Raw genomic sequence first — 20,213 nt, 5'->3', positions numbered from 1 at the left:
CACCTTCCACTCCAGTTTACAAAGAATCACATTTTTTCTTCAACTTGACTTAAAAGACTGAGGCACTGTCCAGAGATTAGTCCAGACCCACCACTTTGATCTCTTTGGATCTTAATGTTTTAGATGGAAACAAATGCTCAATGTTTGCTTGTGATGGTGGCAGGATAAAATTAGAACAAATTAATACATCAACACACCGGATGTGCTTAAGGGTGTTTACAGCTAAAAGTTGATGCAATGTAGATTTAAAAAAAAAAATGCATCAGAATAGAAAGTTATACATTTTTTGCTTAGACTTTCTTTCCATTTAAACCATCTTTGCCATTACGCACCAACAATGACCCATTTTCTAATGACCAGCAAAACTGGTCTTGGTGAGCCAAGGTGAGGAGAAGGCATTTTGTTTGACATTTCCTCTGACACTATTGTTGTCTCTTGTTTTATTAAAACCTTTAAACAGGATAAAACCAGATTTAACACAAAAGTTGTATATAGAATGCAATCAAATCTAGTTCCTCTGTATGTGATGACAAAATACTGGATCTGAAACTACAGAAATGAGACCCAGAGGCTGGACTAACTAGGGGTGTGTGTGTTGATGATGTCTGTTAGAGCCAGAATTGTCCAAAACAATAGACCACTGTCTCCAGTGTCAGTTCAAACCATCACCATGTAGGAGAGAGCCAGAGTCATAGTTGCGGACCTTTCCCTACAGTCACTGCTGCTTCAAAATACGATGTAGACTTCAGTGGATTCATGATGTGTGAATAGCTTCTAAAATGTAGTCCTCTTCAGGTAGGAAAATTGAGTAATATAGTCTTTCTGAAGCTGCAGTGAAATACAACTTTTAGTGCATAAAATTTATATTGTTCAACCACAGAAGGGTCAGAAGAAGGCTGGTGTATGAAAGGAGACGGGTGCATGCGGGTTTAGAAGAAGTTTATGTAGTGAATCTGAAATTGCCACGTGGTCAGTGAGCATGTTGGCCAAAAAAACATCTCTGCAAATCAAGAGGAGAGAGGCAGATTTGACATCTGTATATGCACATATAAATAACATACATTCATACATAAAAGGAAAAAGGTGATCCTTCACACAAACTGGTGTGAATGGAGTGAGAAACAGAAATTTAGCAATTACTGTGTTATTGAGGAGAATTTTTTTAAAAAGCAAGTACAGTCCATGGAAGCCACTGATTTATGCTTTCTCAAAAGTTTGTGCTGTGTGTCGGGAGAGTTGTCCCTCAGGTGCCGATTGGCCGACACACTCTGCCCCCTCACAGCAGCTGGCAGCCGCTTCTCTTCTTGCGTTTGCGGACCTGCAGCGCTGCTCTGGTGGCCATCTCAAACACATCCCTCACACCGTCATTGGTCTTGGCTGAACACTCCAGGTAGCCAAAGGCATTAATCCGATTGGCCATGTCTCTGCCCTCCTCAGACTTCACTGGTTCCTGAGGGTTACACACACACACACACACACACACACACACACACACACACACACACACACACACACACACACACACACACACACACACACACACACAAAATTATATTTTTTATATATTTTTTTTTTTTACAGGTGTGTGGACACAAACAGGAAATTTGAACAATTTTGGAATAATTTTTTGCCAATGTTTTGGCATAGCAGAGAGGGTGAGTGTGGTGTGGTGTGGTGTGTGTGCGGGGGAGGGGGCGCAAAAAAACAAACCTGTTTCATTTTGGCCAACTCTCTGCGTGTGTGGTCATCATTCCTAAGGTCTTTCTTGTTGCCCACGAGGATGATCGGGACATTTGGACAGAAGTGTTTCACTTCTGGGGTCCATTTCTCTGGAATGTTCTCTGGAAGGAATTTAAAGCAGGAATGTGAATTCACAGCTAAGTACATGCCACAGTCTCTCCCCCCCACCCCACCCCACCCCACCCCTACAAGGATAGTGGAGAGTTTTCTCTTTATCTTTACAAAAATCAAGACGAGATGCTAAATGGACTAAAATTATCTGGGTTGCAGCTTCTGCACAGGTTATTTTCAGCTATAGAGTACGTCTTTGGTCAGAGGTTCTTTAACAGCAGAGCTAACATATTTCAATGGAACAAACCTGCAGAGGGAGAAAGAGGGCATGGAAACTTAAAAAAAAAAGAAAAAAAAAAAGGAGAAAATAAGCCATAGCTTTTTGCTCTGAAAAGGCAGTTTTACTCAACGAGTCCCATAGCTGTTAAATAAAACCCATATTAACTGTGAACAGCACACAATTCACAGTCTGTCACACTTTTGGGGTATTGATCTATGCAGTTAGGGAGTAACACTGATTTGGGGTTGATTTCACCTGCTGTTGTACAAATAGTGACAACAGGTAAAAATGACAAGAAATTAGCATGACACCCCCTACAAAAGAATGGTCCAACAGATGTGGTCACAGATTATTTCACAAAACCTGAATCCAACAGAGCACCTCTGGGCAACATATCTGGTTCTATCCACGGCTGCCACTTTGTGCCACAGACTGTCCAGGGGACTGATGCCCCGATCCAGGTCTGGGAGGAGATTCCTCTGAAAAACACCCTTCGTCTCATCAGGAGAAAGCCCAAATGTTGTAGGGAATGCATACAGGTGCACGGAGTTCCTGCACAGTACTGAACCTCATTTTTTTATTGTCATGAGAAATTTCCACAGAATTTGAGTCTGAATCCAGACCTCTATGGGTTCATTATTTTGATTTAGATTGATCCTTCTTAAGCTATTCTGTTCTCAACAGAGTCCACTTTGAAATGAACAGAAATATTTCATTCATCAAGATCTAAGATGAGTTAAATGTTCACTTTATTTTTTAAACATCGTCATTTGCAGCCTTACCTAAACTGTCAGGACTGTCTATGGAAAAGCACATGAGGATAACATCTGTGTCGGGGTAAGAGAGAGGTCGCAGTCGGTCATAGTCTTCCTGGCCAGCAGTATCCCACAATGCCAGCTCCACCTGAGAAAGAAAACCAGTGATATAAACATTGAGGATAAATTCAGAGTCAGTAAAATCAGGAAGGCTAAAAGATAATAGAAATAAAAGGAATATTGACTAGAGCAAAAGCATCTCTGTACAGAACAAAGAGACAAAAGCTTAACAACAATCCATTCCCTTCTAAAAGTCCCAATACACAGCTCCTCAGTAATGGAGGATGACTCCATATGATTTAGGTAGGTCATAGATATATGTATATATATATGCACATATCTATGTATGTGTGTGTGTGGTGCATGTCAAAGTGAAAAGTATTGTCTGCTATTTATGATCAAAGCACCACTAGATGTCTCTTTAGAGTCAGCCTCCTTCCCCACCCCCGTTTTTGTCTGGCAATAATAAGGTTGGTTTCAAAGCAACATTCATTTTATCAAAAAAGTTTTAGTTTATATGAAATTTTCAAGTTGTATGGTTTACAATTAGGTCAAACCTGAAAAAGCTGATCCTAAATGTTGCAGCACAGGAACAGGAAAAGGGATTTTAGTCATAATGTACAATGGGGTAATTTAACTCTAGTGAGGAAGGTTGGCACAGATCCACTTCCTGTTGATGGCTGGAGGTCTGTTGCATTGTAACAATGACATACCATAAAGATTTGCTCACAATTATCCCCATCAATCATAATGGGACATGCTATACAAACAACAGGGTCAAGGGTGTCACATTAAACTGCCTGGCCCGAGGAATATTTCTCAGTGATGGAAGATATACTGAAACTTTTTATGGTCTCCTAAGAACACTCAGTGTGTTAAAAGAGCTGATGATGAACATATTAATATCACACTATACATGTAAAGGTCAAACGTTTTAAAACAACTACAATTACATGTACAAGCCTTGAATTTTATATAATTATAACTAATATCCCAAAAAACAGCTGGCCTTTAAATGGATGAACTTGGGTGAGAGAGGTTAATATTCAACTCTAAAGTGTTGTGAAACAAGAAGAAACATTAAATAAATACATCAAACTGCAAGTAGCAACCTGTAAATGACATCATTTGTTGCATTCAATGTAAAAATAAAATAGAAACTTTAAACATTGTGTACCTGTTTGCCATCAACTTCAATGTCAGCAATGTAGTTCTCAAACACAGTAGGGACGTAGACCTCTGGAAACTGATCCTTGCTGAAGACAATAAGCAGACACGTCTTCCCGCACGCACCATCCCCAACTATCACCAGTTTTTTCCTGATTGCAGCCATCTGCAAACAAAACACATCATAATTAGCCAATGCATGTAAGTTCTGTTAACTGGGAAGAATCAAGTTCAAACAAGGGAATGAAACAAGGAATGAAACCATAAATAGTGTGAGAACAAGAGAGAGAGAGAGAGAGAGAGAGAGAGAGAGAGAGAGAGAGAGAGAGAGAGAGAGAGAGAGAGAGGGGGGGGTGGGGGGGGGGGGATGATTTAAGTCTGTTTTAGAGCCGCACCCTCTTCCCTTTCCTGGATAGTGTCCTGAGTGTGAGGTGAAAAACAAAAGGACAAAAAGGGACCAGAATGAGCACTGATGAGTTTGGATATGCTGGAGCCTCATCGCTCTGCATGCTGCTGCATGTGCACGGCCTTTCTCACACAATAATATTTATAACCTTTACTTTTTCACTTTATGCATCTCTGTGGACAAGTGTTTCACTGCTCTCACTGGTTTTGTCTGACACAGCTGTACTGAAGAAATTTCTCCTCCCTTGAGTCCATGAAAGTTGTGTGAATGTGAGTGAAATGTGGCACGCAAGAGAGAAAGAGATGGCCACACACAGATCAATAGTCATCTCCCCCAGGCTGATAGTAATAGAGACAAGGCAGGAGAGTGGGCTGGCTGCTTGCCAGCTGCATCACCTTTTGCCTGAAACTCCCTGGACAGATATAAAGTTCAAAACATCTGCCATGCCGTCACACATCAACACACAGAGTTTCGGAATCACAACGGATGCAGGGTGCAGAACTGATCAGTGGCCTCTCCTTCGACAAACCACTCATACTCATGGTATCTCTGATTCTTTAATAACCTACATATTAACTCTCTCTTCACTCAGAATATTTTTGTTTAAACAAACTAATTTTTTTTTATTTTTTTTTTTTACAAAACTGTAATGTACCTGCATAACACCAGACAATTTTAAGGATCATCTCCCGAATGGAGTACAAGGAGCCGGTTGGGAGATGGCAGAACCAAAGCAGAAGAAACTAAAAGTGTGATTTTTGGACTGCTAGATGGTGTGTATATACAAGCTTAATTTATTACTTAAGCTCTTACACATGCAAACTAACTATACAGTAGCTACAGCTAGTTTTGAGAGCAACTAATCATCATTGTCCTTTAAGTTACAAGCAGAAAGGTTGAGAACAAGTGGGGTTTATGAGACCCTGTGAAAACAAACTCCTCATAAAATCAGGGGTGCCCAAATCCGAACCAGAGGATGGATCCAAAAGTTGCAGGATAGTAGATCTTTAGGACCGGACTCCTGTCACAAAAACAACAAACCATTTCAGGCTTTATTTCCGTTTTGCCAACACGTCTCCTCCCTCCCATAGCTCATATTTTATCTCCTTCAACCAAGGATGTGAGACGGATCTCTATCCTTATGTCCATCTCCCAAACATACAATCCCTGATTTAGCTACATTAGTATATTTGATGCTGCATATGGAAATGAAAGACTTTACACTATTTCATACAGGTTTTGCACAAAATATACAGGTGTTTTCTCGCTCTGAACTCCCCCAGAAGCCTCTTAGCTTCTCACTGTACAATTAGGGGACTGAAAAACTGTAGAGTTAAGTCTGTTTTTGGGTAATTTCTGGGTCATGGGCAGAAGAAAAACCTATTGTGATATAAAAAAAAAAAAAATAAATAAAAAATCTCTCTTTTCTTTTTCTTTTCGCACCAGCTCCACAAATCATTATGCAGTTAGAGAGAATCTGCAAAATACAACTAATTTTATAAAGCCTGCTTAAATAACCAAAGAGCTAGAGATACTGGTTTTGATGAAAAAAAACCCAAAAATTCTATACTACAATTTCTGCCTCAAAATGTGTGGGCTTTTATTGTTCACCTTCAATCCGTGACCATAGTCATCACTTTTACGGCAAGAATAAAATCAGGCCAGTATGTTGTCAGTTTGTCTCTGGAGAGAGCCACCTGTTCTCTGTGATAGCAGGCTGCTGCTACTTCATACATCATACTGTCATTGCCAGAGGGAAGCTACACACAAATGCACATTCAGAAACGCATCCAAGCTCATGACCAGTAGCCACAGTACAGCCACAGAAAGCTTCAGAAAATTGGCCTAGTCTTGCAGATTTAGTGCTGGGATAAAATAATATGTCTCATTGAGGACTGCGGCTCTCACAGTGAGCATCCTGCTGTGCTAGTGGCAGCACATAGGACCTTTTCAGAATAATGGCCCTTTTACTTTGCTTAAACATGTGTGTGCTCACTGTGCCAGTGAACGGGGAACACCATTAGATTAAAACAACTTTTTTTTCTCCCCTATAAAGGGGATCAGTCGTTGGGTGTGTACTGCTAACCTTATAATGTGGGAACAAATATTTTAATTAAGTATCAATGCAATATTAACATAAAAAAGGGCTTTCAGATAAACATTCAGTGATTTCAACAAGAAACCTAAGAAAACTAAGTTCATTATGTAATATCCCAACAGTTTTTTTAAAATTATTAAATAGTAATGTTCTAAGAAGATGTAAAGAAATAACAATTTAGTTCCGTATATGCGAGTTTTGTTGCTTTTCTTATTATTTGTTGACCTAAAAACAAGGAAGAGCAAGGCATGGCACAGTACATAAAACAAATAACAAATAAAGGAACAAATAGAAAATGACTGACTGAATGACTATTCAGAAAGTATACAGAAATTTACCAGTACATAAAAAAAGAATAAAAAATGTTTTAAAGTTTCATACTATGTTTAAATCTGGTAACAAGAATAAACAGCGTATATCCCTACTGTTACATTAGTTACACACAAACATTGCTCAAACTCTTGCCAACATCTCATGCAGAAAATCATGCAGGCAATGGTAAGAAATTCATCTGCATTTAGTATTAACAGAAATAACACTAAAGTACTAGTGGGTATTTATAAGCTTTAGCTCAGGTTTAGGATTTTTGTTGACCTGCTTTAATATGGCTGCATCTTTAAATACACACACAAACACACAAACACACACACACACACATATATTAAATGAATGAACAAAATGTTAAATATCTTCAGCTTTGCCACTATTTAACATCTAGTTTGCTTTTTGTATGACACTATCATCAAAAATCACGTCTTCCCTAGATTTTCTGCATTGACAAGTGGTCCTACATCAATTTGGGAAAACAAAGTAAAGTAAAAAAAAATATAAAAAGCTAAAATGAATCTAAATAATTGAAAAGTAGATAGCTACGTATGTGGGGAATAAAACCATAGCATTGGTGAGAGCTCAGGGGACCACCTTCAAAGTAATAAAGTAGTAAAATACACAGCATACATGAGTAACAGCAGACATACAGCATTGAAGGTATATTCTGAGCAGTGTGCTGTAGTAAGTATTGGGAAACTTAAGGCACATGTTCCCTGACTTCCCAGAGAAAGTCATATAAGCTGTGATGACTGCATGTTTGCACGTGTTCTTAGTCATGATCCCATCTTGCATAACATGAGGCATATCAAAGGACAAAGTTCTAGTCTCCAGCTCATGTGGCACAGATGCCTCTTTCTTCAATTTTACATCCTGACATATTGTAAGCAACACCTACAGCGGCAACACATTAGCAATGTTGCTCATTAGACAGTAAGGAGTAAAAATAGCACAGAATGAGTCTTCCACAAGTACCAGCAAGATAAAAACTTCCTACTGTGTTTGAAATCTCAAACAGCCTCTTAACACAAAATTCTGAAAAGTGAAGAACTAGCAATCAACCCAGAACTTGGAGCCCAATTCATTATTTCTACACTAAACAAAGAATGATAGAAATTCAGTACTATTCAGGTTTGTCCAAATAAGGAAATAAGTAAATAACATACAGGGGAAGTTTCAGATTGAAAACCATAAGTAAAGAGTGTGATCTGAATTAAAACTTTAATGATATTACCAAAAGCTCACAGTTCAAAAGATATGAGCCAATGGGTGGGTGGGTACCTACTGCACATGATTCACTAATTGCACTATGCTTATAGTACAAAAGCTAATGACCTCAGCGAGACAAGCCCCTAGTCAGTCCAAACCATTCATTGGAGTAGGGATGGGTATCATAGCTAATTTCCTGAATCAACCGAATTCACGACAGCCCGATTTGATTATCTTAAATCTGCTTCGATAACAATTAATATAGAGATGTTCATGTAACACCATTTTTATATTACAGCCATTCTAAGACAATTTCTTTTTTTAAAAACATTAAAGCCGTTTACAAACCGGATTCCAAAAAAGTTGGGACACTTTAGAAATTGTGAATAAAAACTGAATGCAATGATGTGGAGGTGCCAACTTCTAATATTTTATTCAGAATACAACATAAATCACAGGTCAATAGTTTAAACTGAGAAATTGTATGATATTAAGGAAAAATATGCTCATTCAAAATTTCATGGTGTCAACAAATCCCAAAAAAGTTGGGACAAGAACCTATTAGAGGCTGGAAAAAGTCATTTGAGCATACAGCAAACACCTGGAAGACCAATCAGCACTAATCAGGTCAATTGGCAATATGATTGGGTATAAAAAGTGCTTCTCAGATTGGCAGTGTCCCTCAGAAGCCAAGATGGGTAGAGGATCACCAACTCCCACAATGTTGCGTAAAAAGATAGTGGAACAGTATCAGAGAGGTGTTACCCAGCGAAAAATTGCAAAGAGTTTGCAGTTGTCATCATCAACTGTGAATAATATCATCAGAAGATTCAGAGAATCTGGAAAAATCTCTGTGCGTAAAGGTCAAGGCCGGAGAACCATACTGAATGCCCGTGATCTCCGGGCCCTTAAACGACACTGCATCAAAAACAGGAGTGCTACTGTGAAGGAAATCACAGCATGGGCTCAGGAGTACTTCCAGAAACCATTGTCAGTGAACACAATCCACCGTGCCATCCGCCGTTGCCAGCTGAAACTCTATTCTGCAAAGAAGAAGCCATTTCTAACAAAGATCCACAAGCGAAGACGTTTACACTGGGCCAGGAGTCATTTAAAATGGAGTGTGGCAAAATGGAAGACTGTTCTGTGGTCAGACGAATCACGTTTTGAGGTTCTTTTTGGAAATCTGGGGCGCCAGGTCATCGGGACCAAAGAGGACAGTGACAACCCAGGTTGCTATCAACGCTCTGTTCAGAAGCCTGCATCTCTGATGGTATGGGGCTGCATGAATGCGTGTGGCATGGGCAGCTTGCACATCTGGAAAGGCACCATCAATGCAGAAAAATATATTCAGGTTCTAGAGCAACATATGCTCCCATCCAAACGTCGTCTCTTTCATGGAAGACCCTGCATTTTTCAACAAGATAATGCCAGACCACATTCTGCATCAATCACAACATCATGGCTGCGTGAGAGAAGGATTCGGGTACTGACCTGGCCAGCCAACAGTCCAGATCTTTCACCTATAGAAAACATTTGGCGCATCATTAAGAGGAAGGTCAGACAAAGAAGACCCAAGACGATTGAACACTTAGAGGCCTGTATTAGACAAGAATGGGAGAACATTCCAATGTCTACACTTGAGAAGCTGGTCTCCTCAATGCTCAATATTAGAAGTTGGCACCTCTACATCATTGCATTCAGTTTTTATTCACAATTTCTAAAGTGTCCCAACTTTTTTGGAATCCGGTTGTACATGGCTTTCAGTAAGTAATCAGTTTACTGTAATAATCTGATCTGACGTGTCTACAAGCACTTCTGAAATATAATTGAAAGATCACCATCTATATTTAACAGTCCATTTTCAGATCAGTGTATGCTTATGTGTACGTGCGTGGTGATGTTATTCCCTGTAATTGTCAAAACATTCTGTTTGTTAAACATGGCAGTGTTGAGTTTTGACGTTTGGCTAAATAATTTGGAAATTAATAAAATCCAACAGTGAATGAAAGAAACTAGGGCTGTGACGATATGCTTTTGTCCCAATTTATTCTATTCCGATTTTTTGGGTGCCAATTCGATGCCAAATTGTGATTTTCACAATTCTGCGATATTGTTGATTTTTGTAGATTAATTAAAAAAATGTACAAAATTTTTGTTTGCTCGCTTTTCATTTCTTGATTTCAGTTATGAAAAAACAAAACAGTAGCCAGACCATCATTCTTCTGCCATAATGCCCAAGACAAGTAAAAATTTCAATAAAAACAATAAAAATGACTAAATTTTATAATGCATTATTTTTAATTCATGTAGAAAAAAAACTATTGCTTTTAACAAAAAAAAAAAAAAAAAAAAAAAAGAAAATCAATTTTATAATTGTGAAGCAAAAAATCCCGATATTTGGTTTTTCAATTCTATTTTCCGACCCCTAAAAGAAACCCAAATTTGGCATCATCTCTCGGAGACACTGATTTTGGACATGAAAAGGTCCCTTGTCAACTGTACGTAATCCTCCAAAAATTATTTAGCCTTATTTATGAAGGTTCTGGTAGTTAATCTAGATTTACATTTAGCATTTTTATCATCTGGTTTTCAGAAATAAGTTATCATTAATGCCATTTAATAAATCTGAATTTGGCATCATCGTAGATTGAGAAGCTAATTTTGGGCAGAGACGACACAGGCAACCTTTCAGTTAAGTCAAGCAAGAATAAGGCCACTGGTGTCACTGGAAAGAGAAACCAGAAAAACCAGGGAAAACACAAACAAAACAAAACAAAAAACTAGGGGCGCTATTGAGCCTTTTTACATTGAAAAATGCAAAGAATATTGCTATTTTCGCTTGGCTGGTCGTGTGTGCCAAGTTTCACAACTTTTCACAGAGGCTAAGGGAGTCAAATTTCAGCAAGTTGCGCTAATAATAATAATAATGTTGAATAATAAACATTTCAACAACAAAAGGGCCGATCTATACTTTGAATAGCTCAGGACCCTAAAAAACAGTTTTATTAATGGATATTAGATTGAATTTGAATCAGTTCAAATTTATTTGTATTCACAGGTCTACGAGTGACCCCGTAGAGCTACTTTAAAAAAGGTACAATGCATTTCCAATCTCGATGTGATTTGCCTCAAGTGTCTTGAATGTTGTATAACATCCTGCTCTGCTGGGCTGCAAGAGTGGAACTGCAAAACATTGTGAGGGAGTGAGGCAACCATGTAGCTGATGAGTGGTTTCTGTTAAGAGACAGACGTTTCAATGAATAATAATGTGTATGAAGTGTTCAGTATCATCAAAGCTCTGATGTGTTACAAACATACCTCTGATTCAGTAGTACTTTGTATGGGACTTTTTTTTTTTTTTTTTTTTTTTTTTAAATATGACTCATTTTTCTTGCTGTATTTCAATTAATTTACTCTTGCATGGGAAGATAGCCAACTTTCTCAGGATCTATTTCTATTCTTTTCTCAGAACCATTTTCTACAAAAATACTATACAAACATACCATCTTTCTGAGATTGATGTACAACATGTACCTTTTTAACACAAGCTGCATACTTTACCGATTGAATTATCCGTGGTCACAAGGATAACTAAAATTATCTCGGATCCAGACCCCTTTGAGTGCCTTGTCAAGCCTAAGCATCTTTAGAAAGAGCTAACTGTGCCATTTAAAGTTGATTCCCAGACTCTAGCACAAGAAGATTAGGATAAACTGACTCATATGTCAAACTCATAAAAGTAACAGCTGAAGGTCTCTGGGTTCATACAGAGGTAAAAATTATACAAATTACATTCTGAGTAAGGATGTAAATCTAACAACAACTCAAGATCCAATTCTATTCCGAGTTTTGGGGTAACTATTTGATTCAAAATAGATTCTCGATTCAAGCACATTTTTTATTCATAATCATTACACTTAAGTAACAAAATTTGCTAATTTCTCAAGTAACTTCATTCTTGTATCAGATAGAAAGAACTGGGAAATTATTATGGTCGATTTGATTTAAGTTGCGACATACAAAACTTTTTTTCTCGTCATTTTTCTTCATTTTAATTAGGAAAAAACAAAACAGTAGCCAGACCGTCATTCTGCTGCTCTAATTCCCAAGAAGACAAGTAAAACGACCAATAAAAACAGTAAAAATGACAATGTTTTGTAGAATGGATTATTTTTTACTTATTCGACAAAAAAAAAACAAAAAACATTTTTTAACAAAAACATTCATTTTAAAATTGTGAAGCAAAGAATCTCAAATTTTCCATGTTTTTCAATTCGATTCCCCATCCCTAATTCTTCGACACTTTTATCCAGAACAACTTACAAATGAAGGAACAACATTAAATGTGCAAGTTGTTTAAAGCCTAAATAAACTAATAATTACACTACAAACATTACAGCAGCTCAGTCCCAGGCTTAGGTTAGAGGAGGTTGCTGTTCCTAAGGACTGCCATCCCATTTGCTTGGATTTTTTTATGGTTTCACATAAATTAAAGACAATGGAGATGAATTTGTGTAATCACTTGAATTAATGAATACTGGATGGAGCCATCTAGGATAGGCTCCAGCTTCCCCACGACCCTGAATTGGATTAAGCGGTTTAGAAAATGAATGAATGAATGAATGGATGGATGGAGTATAATGTAGTACAAAGGTAGCCACAATGTGAGAAAAAAAACCTTTAATGTGGGAAAAAAAAGAAAAACATGGAACTTCTGATTTTGTTTAATCAGAGCACGGCAAGTTGAAATCTGACAGAATCTTGAGGTTTCTAATATTACACACCTCTAGTTCCAATTTTTTATTGCATGGTGCATTCAGACCATTTTATTAGTTTGGAGCTTGAAAAATTTATTTTCAACAGGCATAAAAACAAAAGAAATACCAATGGTGGCTGTTAATATTCCATCCAAACTAGGGATAGTCTCATATCCCAATACAGCTCATTTTATATCCCCACAACGATATACATAACGATATAAAATTGTTTGTGTAATTTTGTGTCAGTCATCAGTTATGTGTCAGATGTGCTTGGCAGCAGTGATCTCCTTCCATCTGGGAAACTATGGCTGTATGACGTTTCATGGGTAAAAGCCTATTGCAGCGTTTGCGTCTGGAGGTTGTTATGAGCGCTTTCGCCACCACTTGACGCTGCTTTTGCTTGTTGACGCTATTCTTTATTCTGTTTTCTTCATCCTGATTCTTGCACAGGTGATAAAATTAGCTAGTTGTGTCTGAGTCTGATGTTGGGACTGTGAGCTAGTCTGTTGTCTGTTCTACATCGGTCTTATTATAGCCAAACGACCATATGACAGAAATTTCCCCTTGTATGAACAAACTCACCAGTTTTGGTTGGCTGGTCATCTATTATTGAATTACTCTGCTCTGAAATGCATCTGCTACCATCTTTCTCCATGTTTTTTTTACATATTGCAGCGTGCATGCCGTAAAGCGCATCTTTATGTAAAATACTGCAGTAAAGCACTTTATCGTGGCGTAAATCATAGAGCCTCATATGAAACGATAGAAAATGTCTATTGTCCAAAGGATAATATATCATATCGCCCAGCACTAATCCAAACTATGATTATTTCAAGCTTCTGCTGTTAAAAGATGGTTTTTCAAGCCATTGGATTGTGGGGTCTACAGGTTGATTCTTTCTAAGACCTAATTCATGCTTTCTGCCTTTAGCATTTGAAAGCTGGCAAAGTTTTGCACCAACTTCACAAGTGTACCCAGATCTAAATTTGTGTTCACACTGATTATAAAAACAGTGGACCAGCCAAAACACACAAACAGCAATTACTGAGTATACCTTTAGAGAGATTTAATTTTTCATTATCCATATATTTTTACATTCATTGGTTACAAGAACTGGACTACAAAAGCACACATTCCTCTTTTTTGTCTCGTCCTGTCATATAAAAACACTGGAGCTTTCCCTCATGCTGTTTTGAGTTGGCATTTTCCTTTCAAAGACAAAAGCATGGAGTACTTCTAATATCCTTTGTAGTATAAATGTCAACCTTCAAAGTATAAATCCGTCTAGACACCATGAATAGGCCTTCACCTATCACTGGCACTTTCATATTTAAACCTGTGGTTTGGACACTCATGTGACAGTAGTTGAGGCCTGAGACATTGCGGAGAAACCACAGAAGACCTCTTAGAATAATTTTACCACACACGCAGGAATACTTCAAGACCAATGAGGAAAACTCTGATATTAAGACCGACTGGATTTATCCTTTGTTTAGGCATTTAGGGAGATTCAGGCTGCTCTTAATACAGAGTAATTAAATTGATCATATTCTAGGTGCTGATGGAGATCAGCTCGGGACTAAGTGAACACTAATAATCTGCTAAATTGTAACAACCAACATATAAATTCAAGATTAAATTCTAGACTTTGGTCCATAAAAAGAAATTAGAAAGTATTTAGAAAAAATGATGAGTCTTGTTAGATTTTTTTTGTTATTCACATAAAAAGTAAACAAGTAGTAACTTTTTTGAGAAGTTAGACAATAAAACAAACAACCAAAAAAAAAACTTGCAAAGTAAAGGCTGAACTTCTTTTTTCCTCCTTCAAGATTAACCTAAATCTAAACCTGAGGTTGCAGCCGAGGATCCAGGCCACGGAAGCTAGAGTCAGAGAACCTAGCTGGAGCCCAAAATAGGACAGAGCCACTGAGACTCCCCCCTGCCCATTTTATCACAGTGCACACAGCTTAGCTCAAAGCATTGGGTGAAAAAGAAGAATATCACACAGAATTATCCCTTCATCCGCCCCTGAGACTCCTGGTTGCAGTTCAAAAGGACATAAAAGTCAGACAGATGGAGGGAATGAACTAAAAAGAGTTGTGATGGTCAAAACATGATCCAGCATCAAATATGGACAAAAATTATTTAATATGAATGTCTAACTTAAATCTCATAAATATAAACAAGGAACCAGGTGTATTCTGAAACTGCTTACCAAGAACTGAGCAGAGGAAGACATTTCTGCTTTTCAAGTATTTTGCAGGCTGCAGCGACATAAGTGTGCATATGCAGACACATTTCTCAGCTGGACACAGTTTAACAGCTGACTTAAATTCACCCTGTTTTCTATGCTGTTTGCTCTGGGAGCCCCTCACCTCTACCCATCCTCCTCCAGGCTCAGACTTCTAACTCTGTCCTCATCTCTTGCTCCCTGCTTTGCAGTGAAATGTCACCATCAGGGAGCTAATGTTGCGTATCCTTAGGGTGCTGCACCCCTCCTTTTGCGATTCACGTACACAGCAAAAATTAAATCCGACACGTGTGGGCAGCCTTGATGGAGTCATCACCTCCAACACTCGTTATATTCCTCTCATGTATCCAAGTCACCTTTGAAGCTGATATAAACATAACAGGTATCAAAGAAAAGTGTGGTTTTTTAGGACACATTTAGTTAACATTAGCAGCACAATTACTTCAAATAGTGAAGACTCACTGAGACACAGAACATAAACCAGAGAGAAGGAAAACATTTGGTTAAAACCATTACAGCATTACCAATTAGCTACAGCTGATATTATCTGCTGCTGGTGAGGGTTTTTACATTAACCGCAGCTCGCAGCAAAAAAAGAAAAAAAAAAGAAAAGCTTTTACTGTTGTATTTTCCTTTGTTGAGAAAATGAATGAGGACCGATATATGGCTTGATAAGAACACTGTTAAGATAAGAACTTAAATTAGTTGGGGAATTTTGTAGACTGAGAAGTCGATCTACAATAGGAATGGCTGTAAGAGCCCATCCTTAAAGGGGTGCTATTATGGTATTTGGAGTTTTCTGTGCTTTCTACAGTGTTACAGTGTTGAATCCTCATCAGACATGTGAACGACACTGTTTTTTATCACCTAAACACATGTTTGAGTTTGAGTTCCAGTACGCTCTCCGTTCGGTTTCCATGGCGACGAAAAACGCATCGTTTTAGAGAGTTTTTTCTACTTTGAAATCCTTGTGACGTCCCGGGGGATTAGGTTCGGTGATTGGTTACCTCCTACTGGTTAACAAAGGCATGTACAAATACATCAGGCGGGTGGAAAACGTGGGATAAAGTTATTTCCAACGATGGCTGGTGAGTTTACCAAAGAGAGACATCCTGCTGCATTCGTTGCTGTGGGTTGCTGTTTTCCACTTCGTTTTCAGGGTCTGATTCAGGTTCCAACATGTAGGGCTGGATGCTATGTGTTGACATTGTATTTTGTTTTTTTTATGGAGTTCATATTAGCCTAATCCTTCTGTTTATGAGATGTTACAATGACGGCAAAATCAGGTGCAGTGCGTGCTCCCGATGTAGTGCAGTGGCGGGAGGCAGGGCTTAATGCGGAAGAGTCTCAATCCACTCGTTTTGCCCGCAGGCTGATCTGACAGCCTACGGAGAGGGTCGGGTCTGAAGTAAGTAAAGCGATTTGTGACAATAACTCGATCAATCCCAGCCCTTCTGGTCTCAGAAATAAAAATAAATTAGCCTGAAATGCACATAATAGGTCCACTTTAAGGGTTTCAAATGCTAATGCTAACTCAAAAAAAAAAAGAAAAGTTTAAATAATCCTTGTAAAGCTTTCTTAAGCAGAAAGGCCTTAGATGCAAAAAGAAAACTCTCCGATAGATTTTATAAAGCTCTGAAGATTTACTTGTCTGTATGGCATTTGTATGTGACACATCCACCACCTGCAGACACAATTTTCCATTGGGATGTTTGTCAGTTACAGACAAACAACCAGAAAATAAACACTTTAGTTTAGCTCTGGAAGTTTCTGGACAAAAACATAACCTGTTATTTTAGTTATTTACAGAAAGATACACAAGTTAATAGTTGATTAACAAATATGGTCAGAAATGCCAGACTCAGATTTAATTTAACTGCCTGCACATCCACTTTAGAGGAAAGATTTAGGAATTACAGCTCCTTAAAACCACCTCCTCAGGAGCTCAAACATAATTTTTCTAATTTCACTGCAAAACAAGCTGCAGTAACAGAGGGTCTCAGAAGAACAATGGCCTCCTTGGAAATCACTGCTGGTGGAAAGCTGCCCACACAAATGTAAGACAGGATATCCACTGAGCATTGTTTTTGAACACCTGAGCTGATAAACACCTATACGTCAACAATGAACAAACCCACATCTCTTCAGGGTAAAAACTATGAACAGTACAGATGGAAAACCCATCATCTGAACAATCATATACACTAACAGCTCTACATATAAAGCTGCTGTGTACAGCCAGAGGTGATTACAATAAATGTAAAGTAAAACTCTTGTAAACCAAGACATAAAAAAATAGATGCATCATCAGAATGAAATGAGCTCTGCCACTGTGTCTTCAAATCCATAATAATATTTTATAAAGGCTTTCACATTGACCTACTGAGCTATTCAGCTGCCTGACCTCAATATAGCCAGAAGAATAAAAAGCACACGCGCTTGACTGTAAGTATTATCCATCAATGTGATGCTGTCTTGTTATTTTAAATTGAACATTTTAAATATCAATTTTTTTCTAAATATTGCATGACATGGTAAATATGAAAGGTTAAGTATGAAAAGACTGCAAAGCTCCTGAGCCGAACCTACATTGTGTTTGTTTGTTTGTTGGGTGCCAAAATTAAATACTACTTTTTCTCATTATTCTTGTTGGGGGAACCTTTGATTGAAACGTTCTTATTATGCTTTACATGTAGAGCAAACCTTGCAAAACATTTACATTCTGCTCTGTTTCAACACTGACCTCATTTGGAAACATTGAGTGTTCAAAAGAAACATTTTACTTTGTAATATACACCTAATTAGTAATAATATCTTATATTCATACATGTATGTGGGTTCCTTTCATTCAAGCTGTTAATCCAAAATAATACCTTTATTATCACTGCTTGTATGTGCAAATAATAATCCAACTAATAATAATCCTATCTTTCCTGCTGTATTAAAGCCCACTTTCTTTCCTGCTGTATTAAAGCTCACTTTACACTGAGCAGCTTTAAATGATGTCACTTACAGTCAAACCATATTTTAACACCACTTGCAGACCTCACCTCTTTTATATAATCAAGTCTAAGTAGGGGATTTCTTCTTTGCATGTGCACCAATAGGCGGCACTTTTTGGTTAATACCTAAATGATCAAAGCAGAATATGATTACATCATCCTTAAATGTATATACTGTCATGTAATCATGCTGGAAAAGACAAGATAGTTGTGTGATGAAAGACTTCGTTGCTTTGCCATCCGGTGCGTCAGTGTGACACAAACACAAGAGTATTCAGTCTGATGTGTGCAGCTCTGCAGGTCTGACTTTGCTTCACATCAAATAGCAGGACGGAAGTTTCGTAGTGGGAAACATGCCAAGACAAGGGAACAAGTCGCTGTGAGACATGAGGGTCTGGGCTACAGTAGCTGAGCAGCACAACAAGGGTGTGGTAACTCAGAGAGAGGAATTTCCTCGGGACAGACAAATGTTTTATCATTGATGTCATGCTGACGAGGAAGTCACTGTCTTTTAACCTCATACCCAAATGCAAAAAGGTCCACCAAGCCGAAAATGTTCGAATATTTTCGCTTTCCTGGAATTCACACGATAACATCAATCTTTGCTCACTGGCAAAACAGGTTTCTCGTGAGAAAACGAAAGGTAAAGTTTTCCCAGAGGACACAACTCGGGTTGTGTAGACCTCCACCGCTGAACTCCACAACTACATTACGTAATGAAGTATGACAAAGGTAGAAACAGGGTCGGGTTGGTGCGGTAGCAATGCTGATATGATCCATATCTTTAACATGATATAGCTGAAGAGAACAAACAGGTGTGTCCCTTGTCAATGTTCTATTTATTTTTTATTTTTCATCATTTAGATTACAACTCAGATAATACTGCTGGTAAACTTCTTAACAAGTAACAGGTTTCGACTCGCGGAGTTGCTGCTGGTATTTCAGCTCATTAATGTCTCGACTGAAACAGCGCTGCTTTAACCAATCATTTTAAACTTAAGACAGCAGCTCTGGCTAAAAACGCAATTATCCTGTCGACACTTCCGTCGGATAAGTCTAATAAAATGTACGTTATTCTCTTACCTCTCAAAAGAGTGTGCTTCCAAATCAACGCGGTGATCTGTATGTGTTTCCGTCCAACTACTGCCCCTGAAGCTAATCAGTGACGGCGGAGCAGCAGTCAAACTGATACTCTGAAGACCCGCCCGTTGTGCTGCATTCAATGTCTCCATAAAAATTTGACTTTTACCAATTTGTGCTGCGTGCGTGATCCAAGCTGTCTGGTCTTCGAGAGTTTGCACATTTTCAATGTCTAACAGACAAGACACAATGCGATTATGTGCTCTGTTGCTGGTCTACGATAAATGTCTTCACTAAATTTTATTAGTTGTTATTTCATTCGGAAAATCCAACAACAATTTAATTCGACAGAATGTCAACAATCTAATCAGCTGTATTGCTTACGAAACTATGAACTAATAAATAATATGAGTTATTTAATTGGAAATACACGGCAGTAGGCAATACTTTTGTGACAGTGAGACGTGAACAAATTACTTCAGTCGGAACGCTTAAAATTCCTACATGGCGGAACCATCGCCAGTTTCAGATTCACGCGCCAGCACGCGATTTGCTAAAAGGCTTTAACAGTTAAGTGACCCCTCCCCTTTACGGTTAAAAATACTGTCATAATTTATTTTAGATGTTGTTTTATTTTTATATACGTATAATTCTGTTGTTATTTAAGATAATTTTTTTTTTTCCTTTTTCATCTTTTGTTCTAACTTTCAACATGATCATTAAATTGTTGTTTTTATCTCTTCTTGTGTGAGGAAATGGACTTTGACCCTCAGTGCTTTTCTCCCACAGAGCAGCAGGAAATCACACAACAAGGATTTGAGCTTTTTAACATGCCATTCTTTCAGTCAGGTCATAAGTTCAGTCCCCTCAGCCCGCTGTAGAACACTTCTGAAACACATCAGCAGCTTTGGAGTGTGAAGAACATTTTAGTTACAGAATGAGGATTATTAGAGACTTAATCATTTGAAGTCCCACAAGGGAATTGTATTGTACAAAAAGAAAACCTCTGTTCCCAAATTTTCAG

The 20,213-nt window shown here is 38.1% G+C and overlaps 1 protein-coding gene across 1 annotated transcript; it reads right to left on the bottom strand.

The window, feature by feature from the left end:
* Positions 1-6: 6 nt before the first annotated feature.
* Positions 7-19,287, bottom strand: LOC306754991 (rho-related GTP-binding protein RhoA-D). The gene is made up of 5 exons (XM_079239188.1): positions 19,193-19,287; positions 4,064-4,219; positions 2,854-2,974; positions 1,711-1,841; positions 7-1,450 (listed from the first exon to the last, which is right to left on the bottom strand). The coding sequence occupies exons 2-5, from the start codon at positions 4,217-4,219 to the stop codon at positions 1,277-1,279; spliced, it is 582 nt and encodes a 193-aa protein (XP_079095314.1). The 5' UTR covers positions 19,193-19,287; the 3' UTR covers positions 7-1,276.
* Positions 19,288-20,213: the final 926 nt, after the last annotated feature.

Source organism: Telmatherina bonti (assembly GCF_933228915.1).
Source record: "Telmatherina bonti genome assembly, chromosome: 4".
Taxonomy (NCBI): domain Eukaryota; kingdom Metazoa; phylum Chordata; class Actinopteri; order Atheriniformes; family Telmatherinidae; genus Telmatherina; species Telmatherina bonti.
The sequence above is the reverse complement of the archived record's forward strand: the minus strand, read 5'-3'. Positions and strand labels throughout refer to the sequence as shown.

What these genes read in the sequence shown, in the direction of transcription:
- LOC306754991 (XM_079239188.1), bottom strand. Translation starts at nt 4,219, where the DNA reads ATGGCTGCAATCAGGAAAAAACTGGTGATAGTTGGGGATGGTGCGTGC. An exon ending in TTGAAGTTGATGGCAAACAG is followed by an intron (nt 2,975 to 4,063) that starts GTACACAATGTT and finishes TTTCTTTCTCAG; the next exon opens with GTGGAGCTGGCATTGTGGGA. An exon ending in AGACAGTCCTGACAGTTTAG is followed by an intron (nt 1,842 to 2,853) that starts GTAAGGCTGCAA and finishes AATTCCTTCCAG; the next exon opens with AGAACATTCCAGAGAAATGG.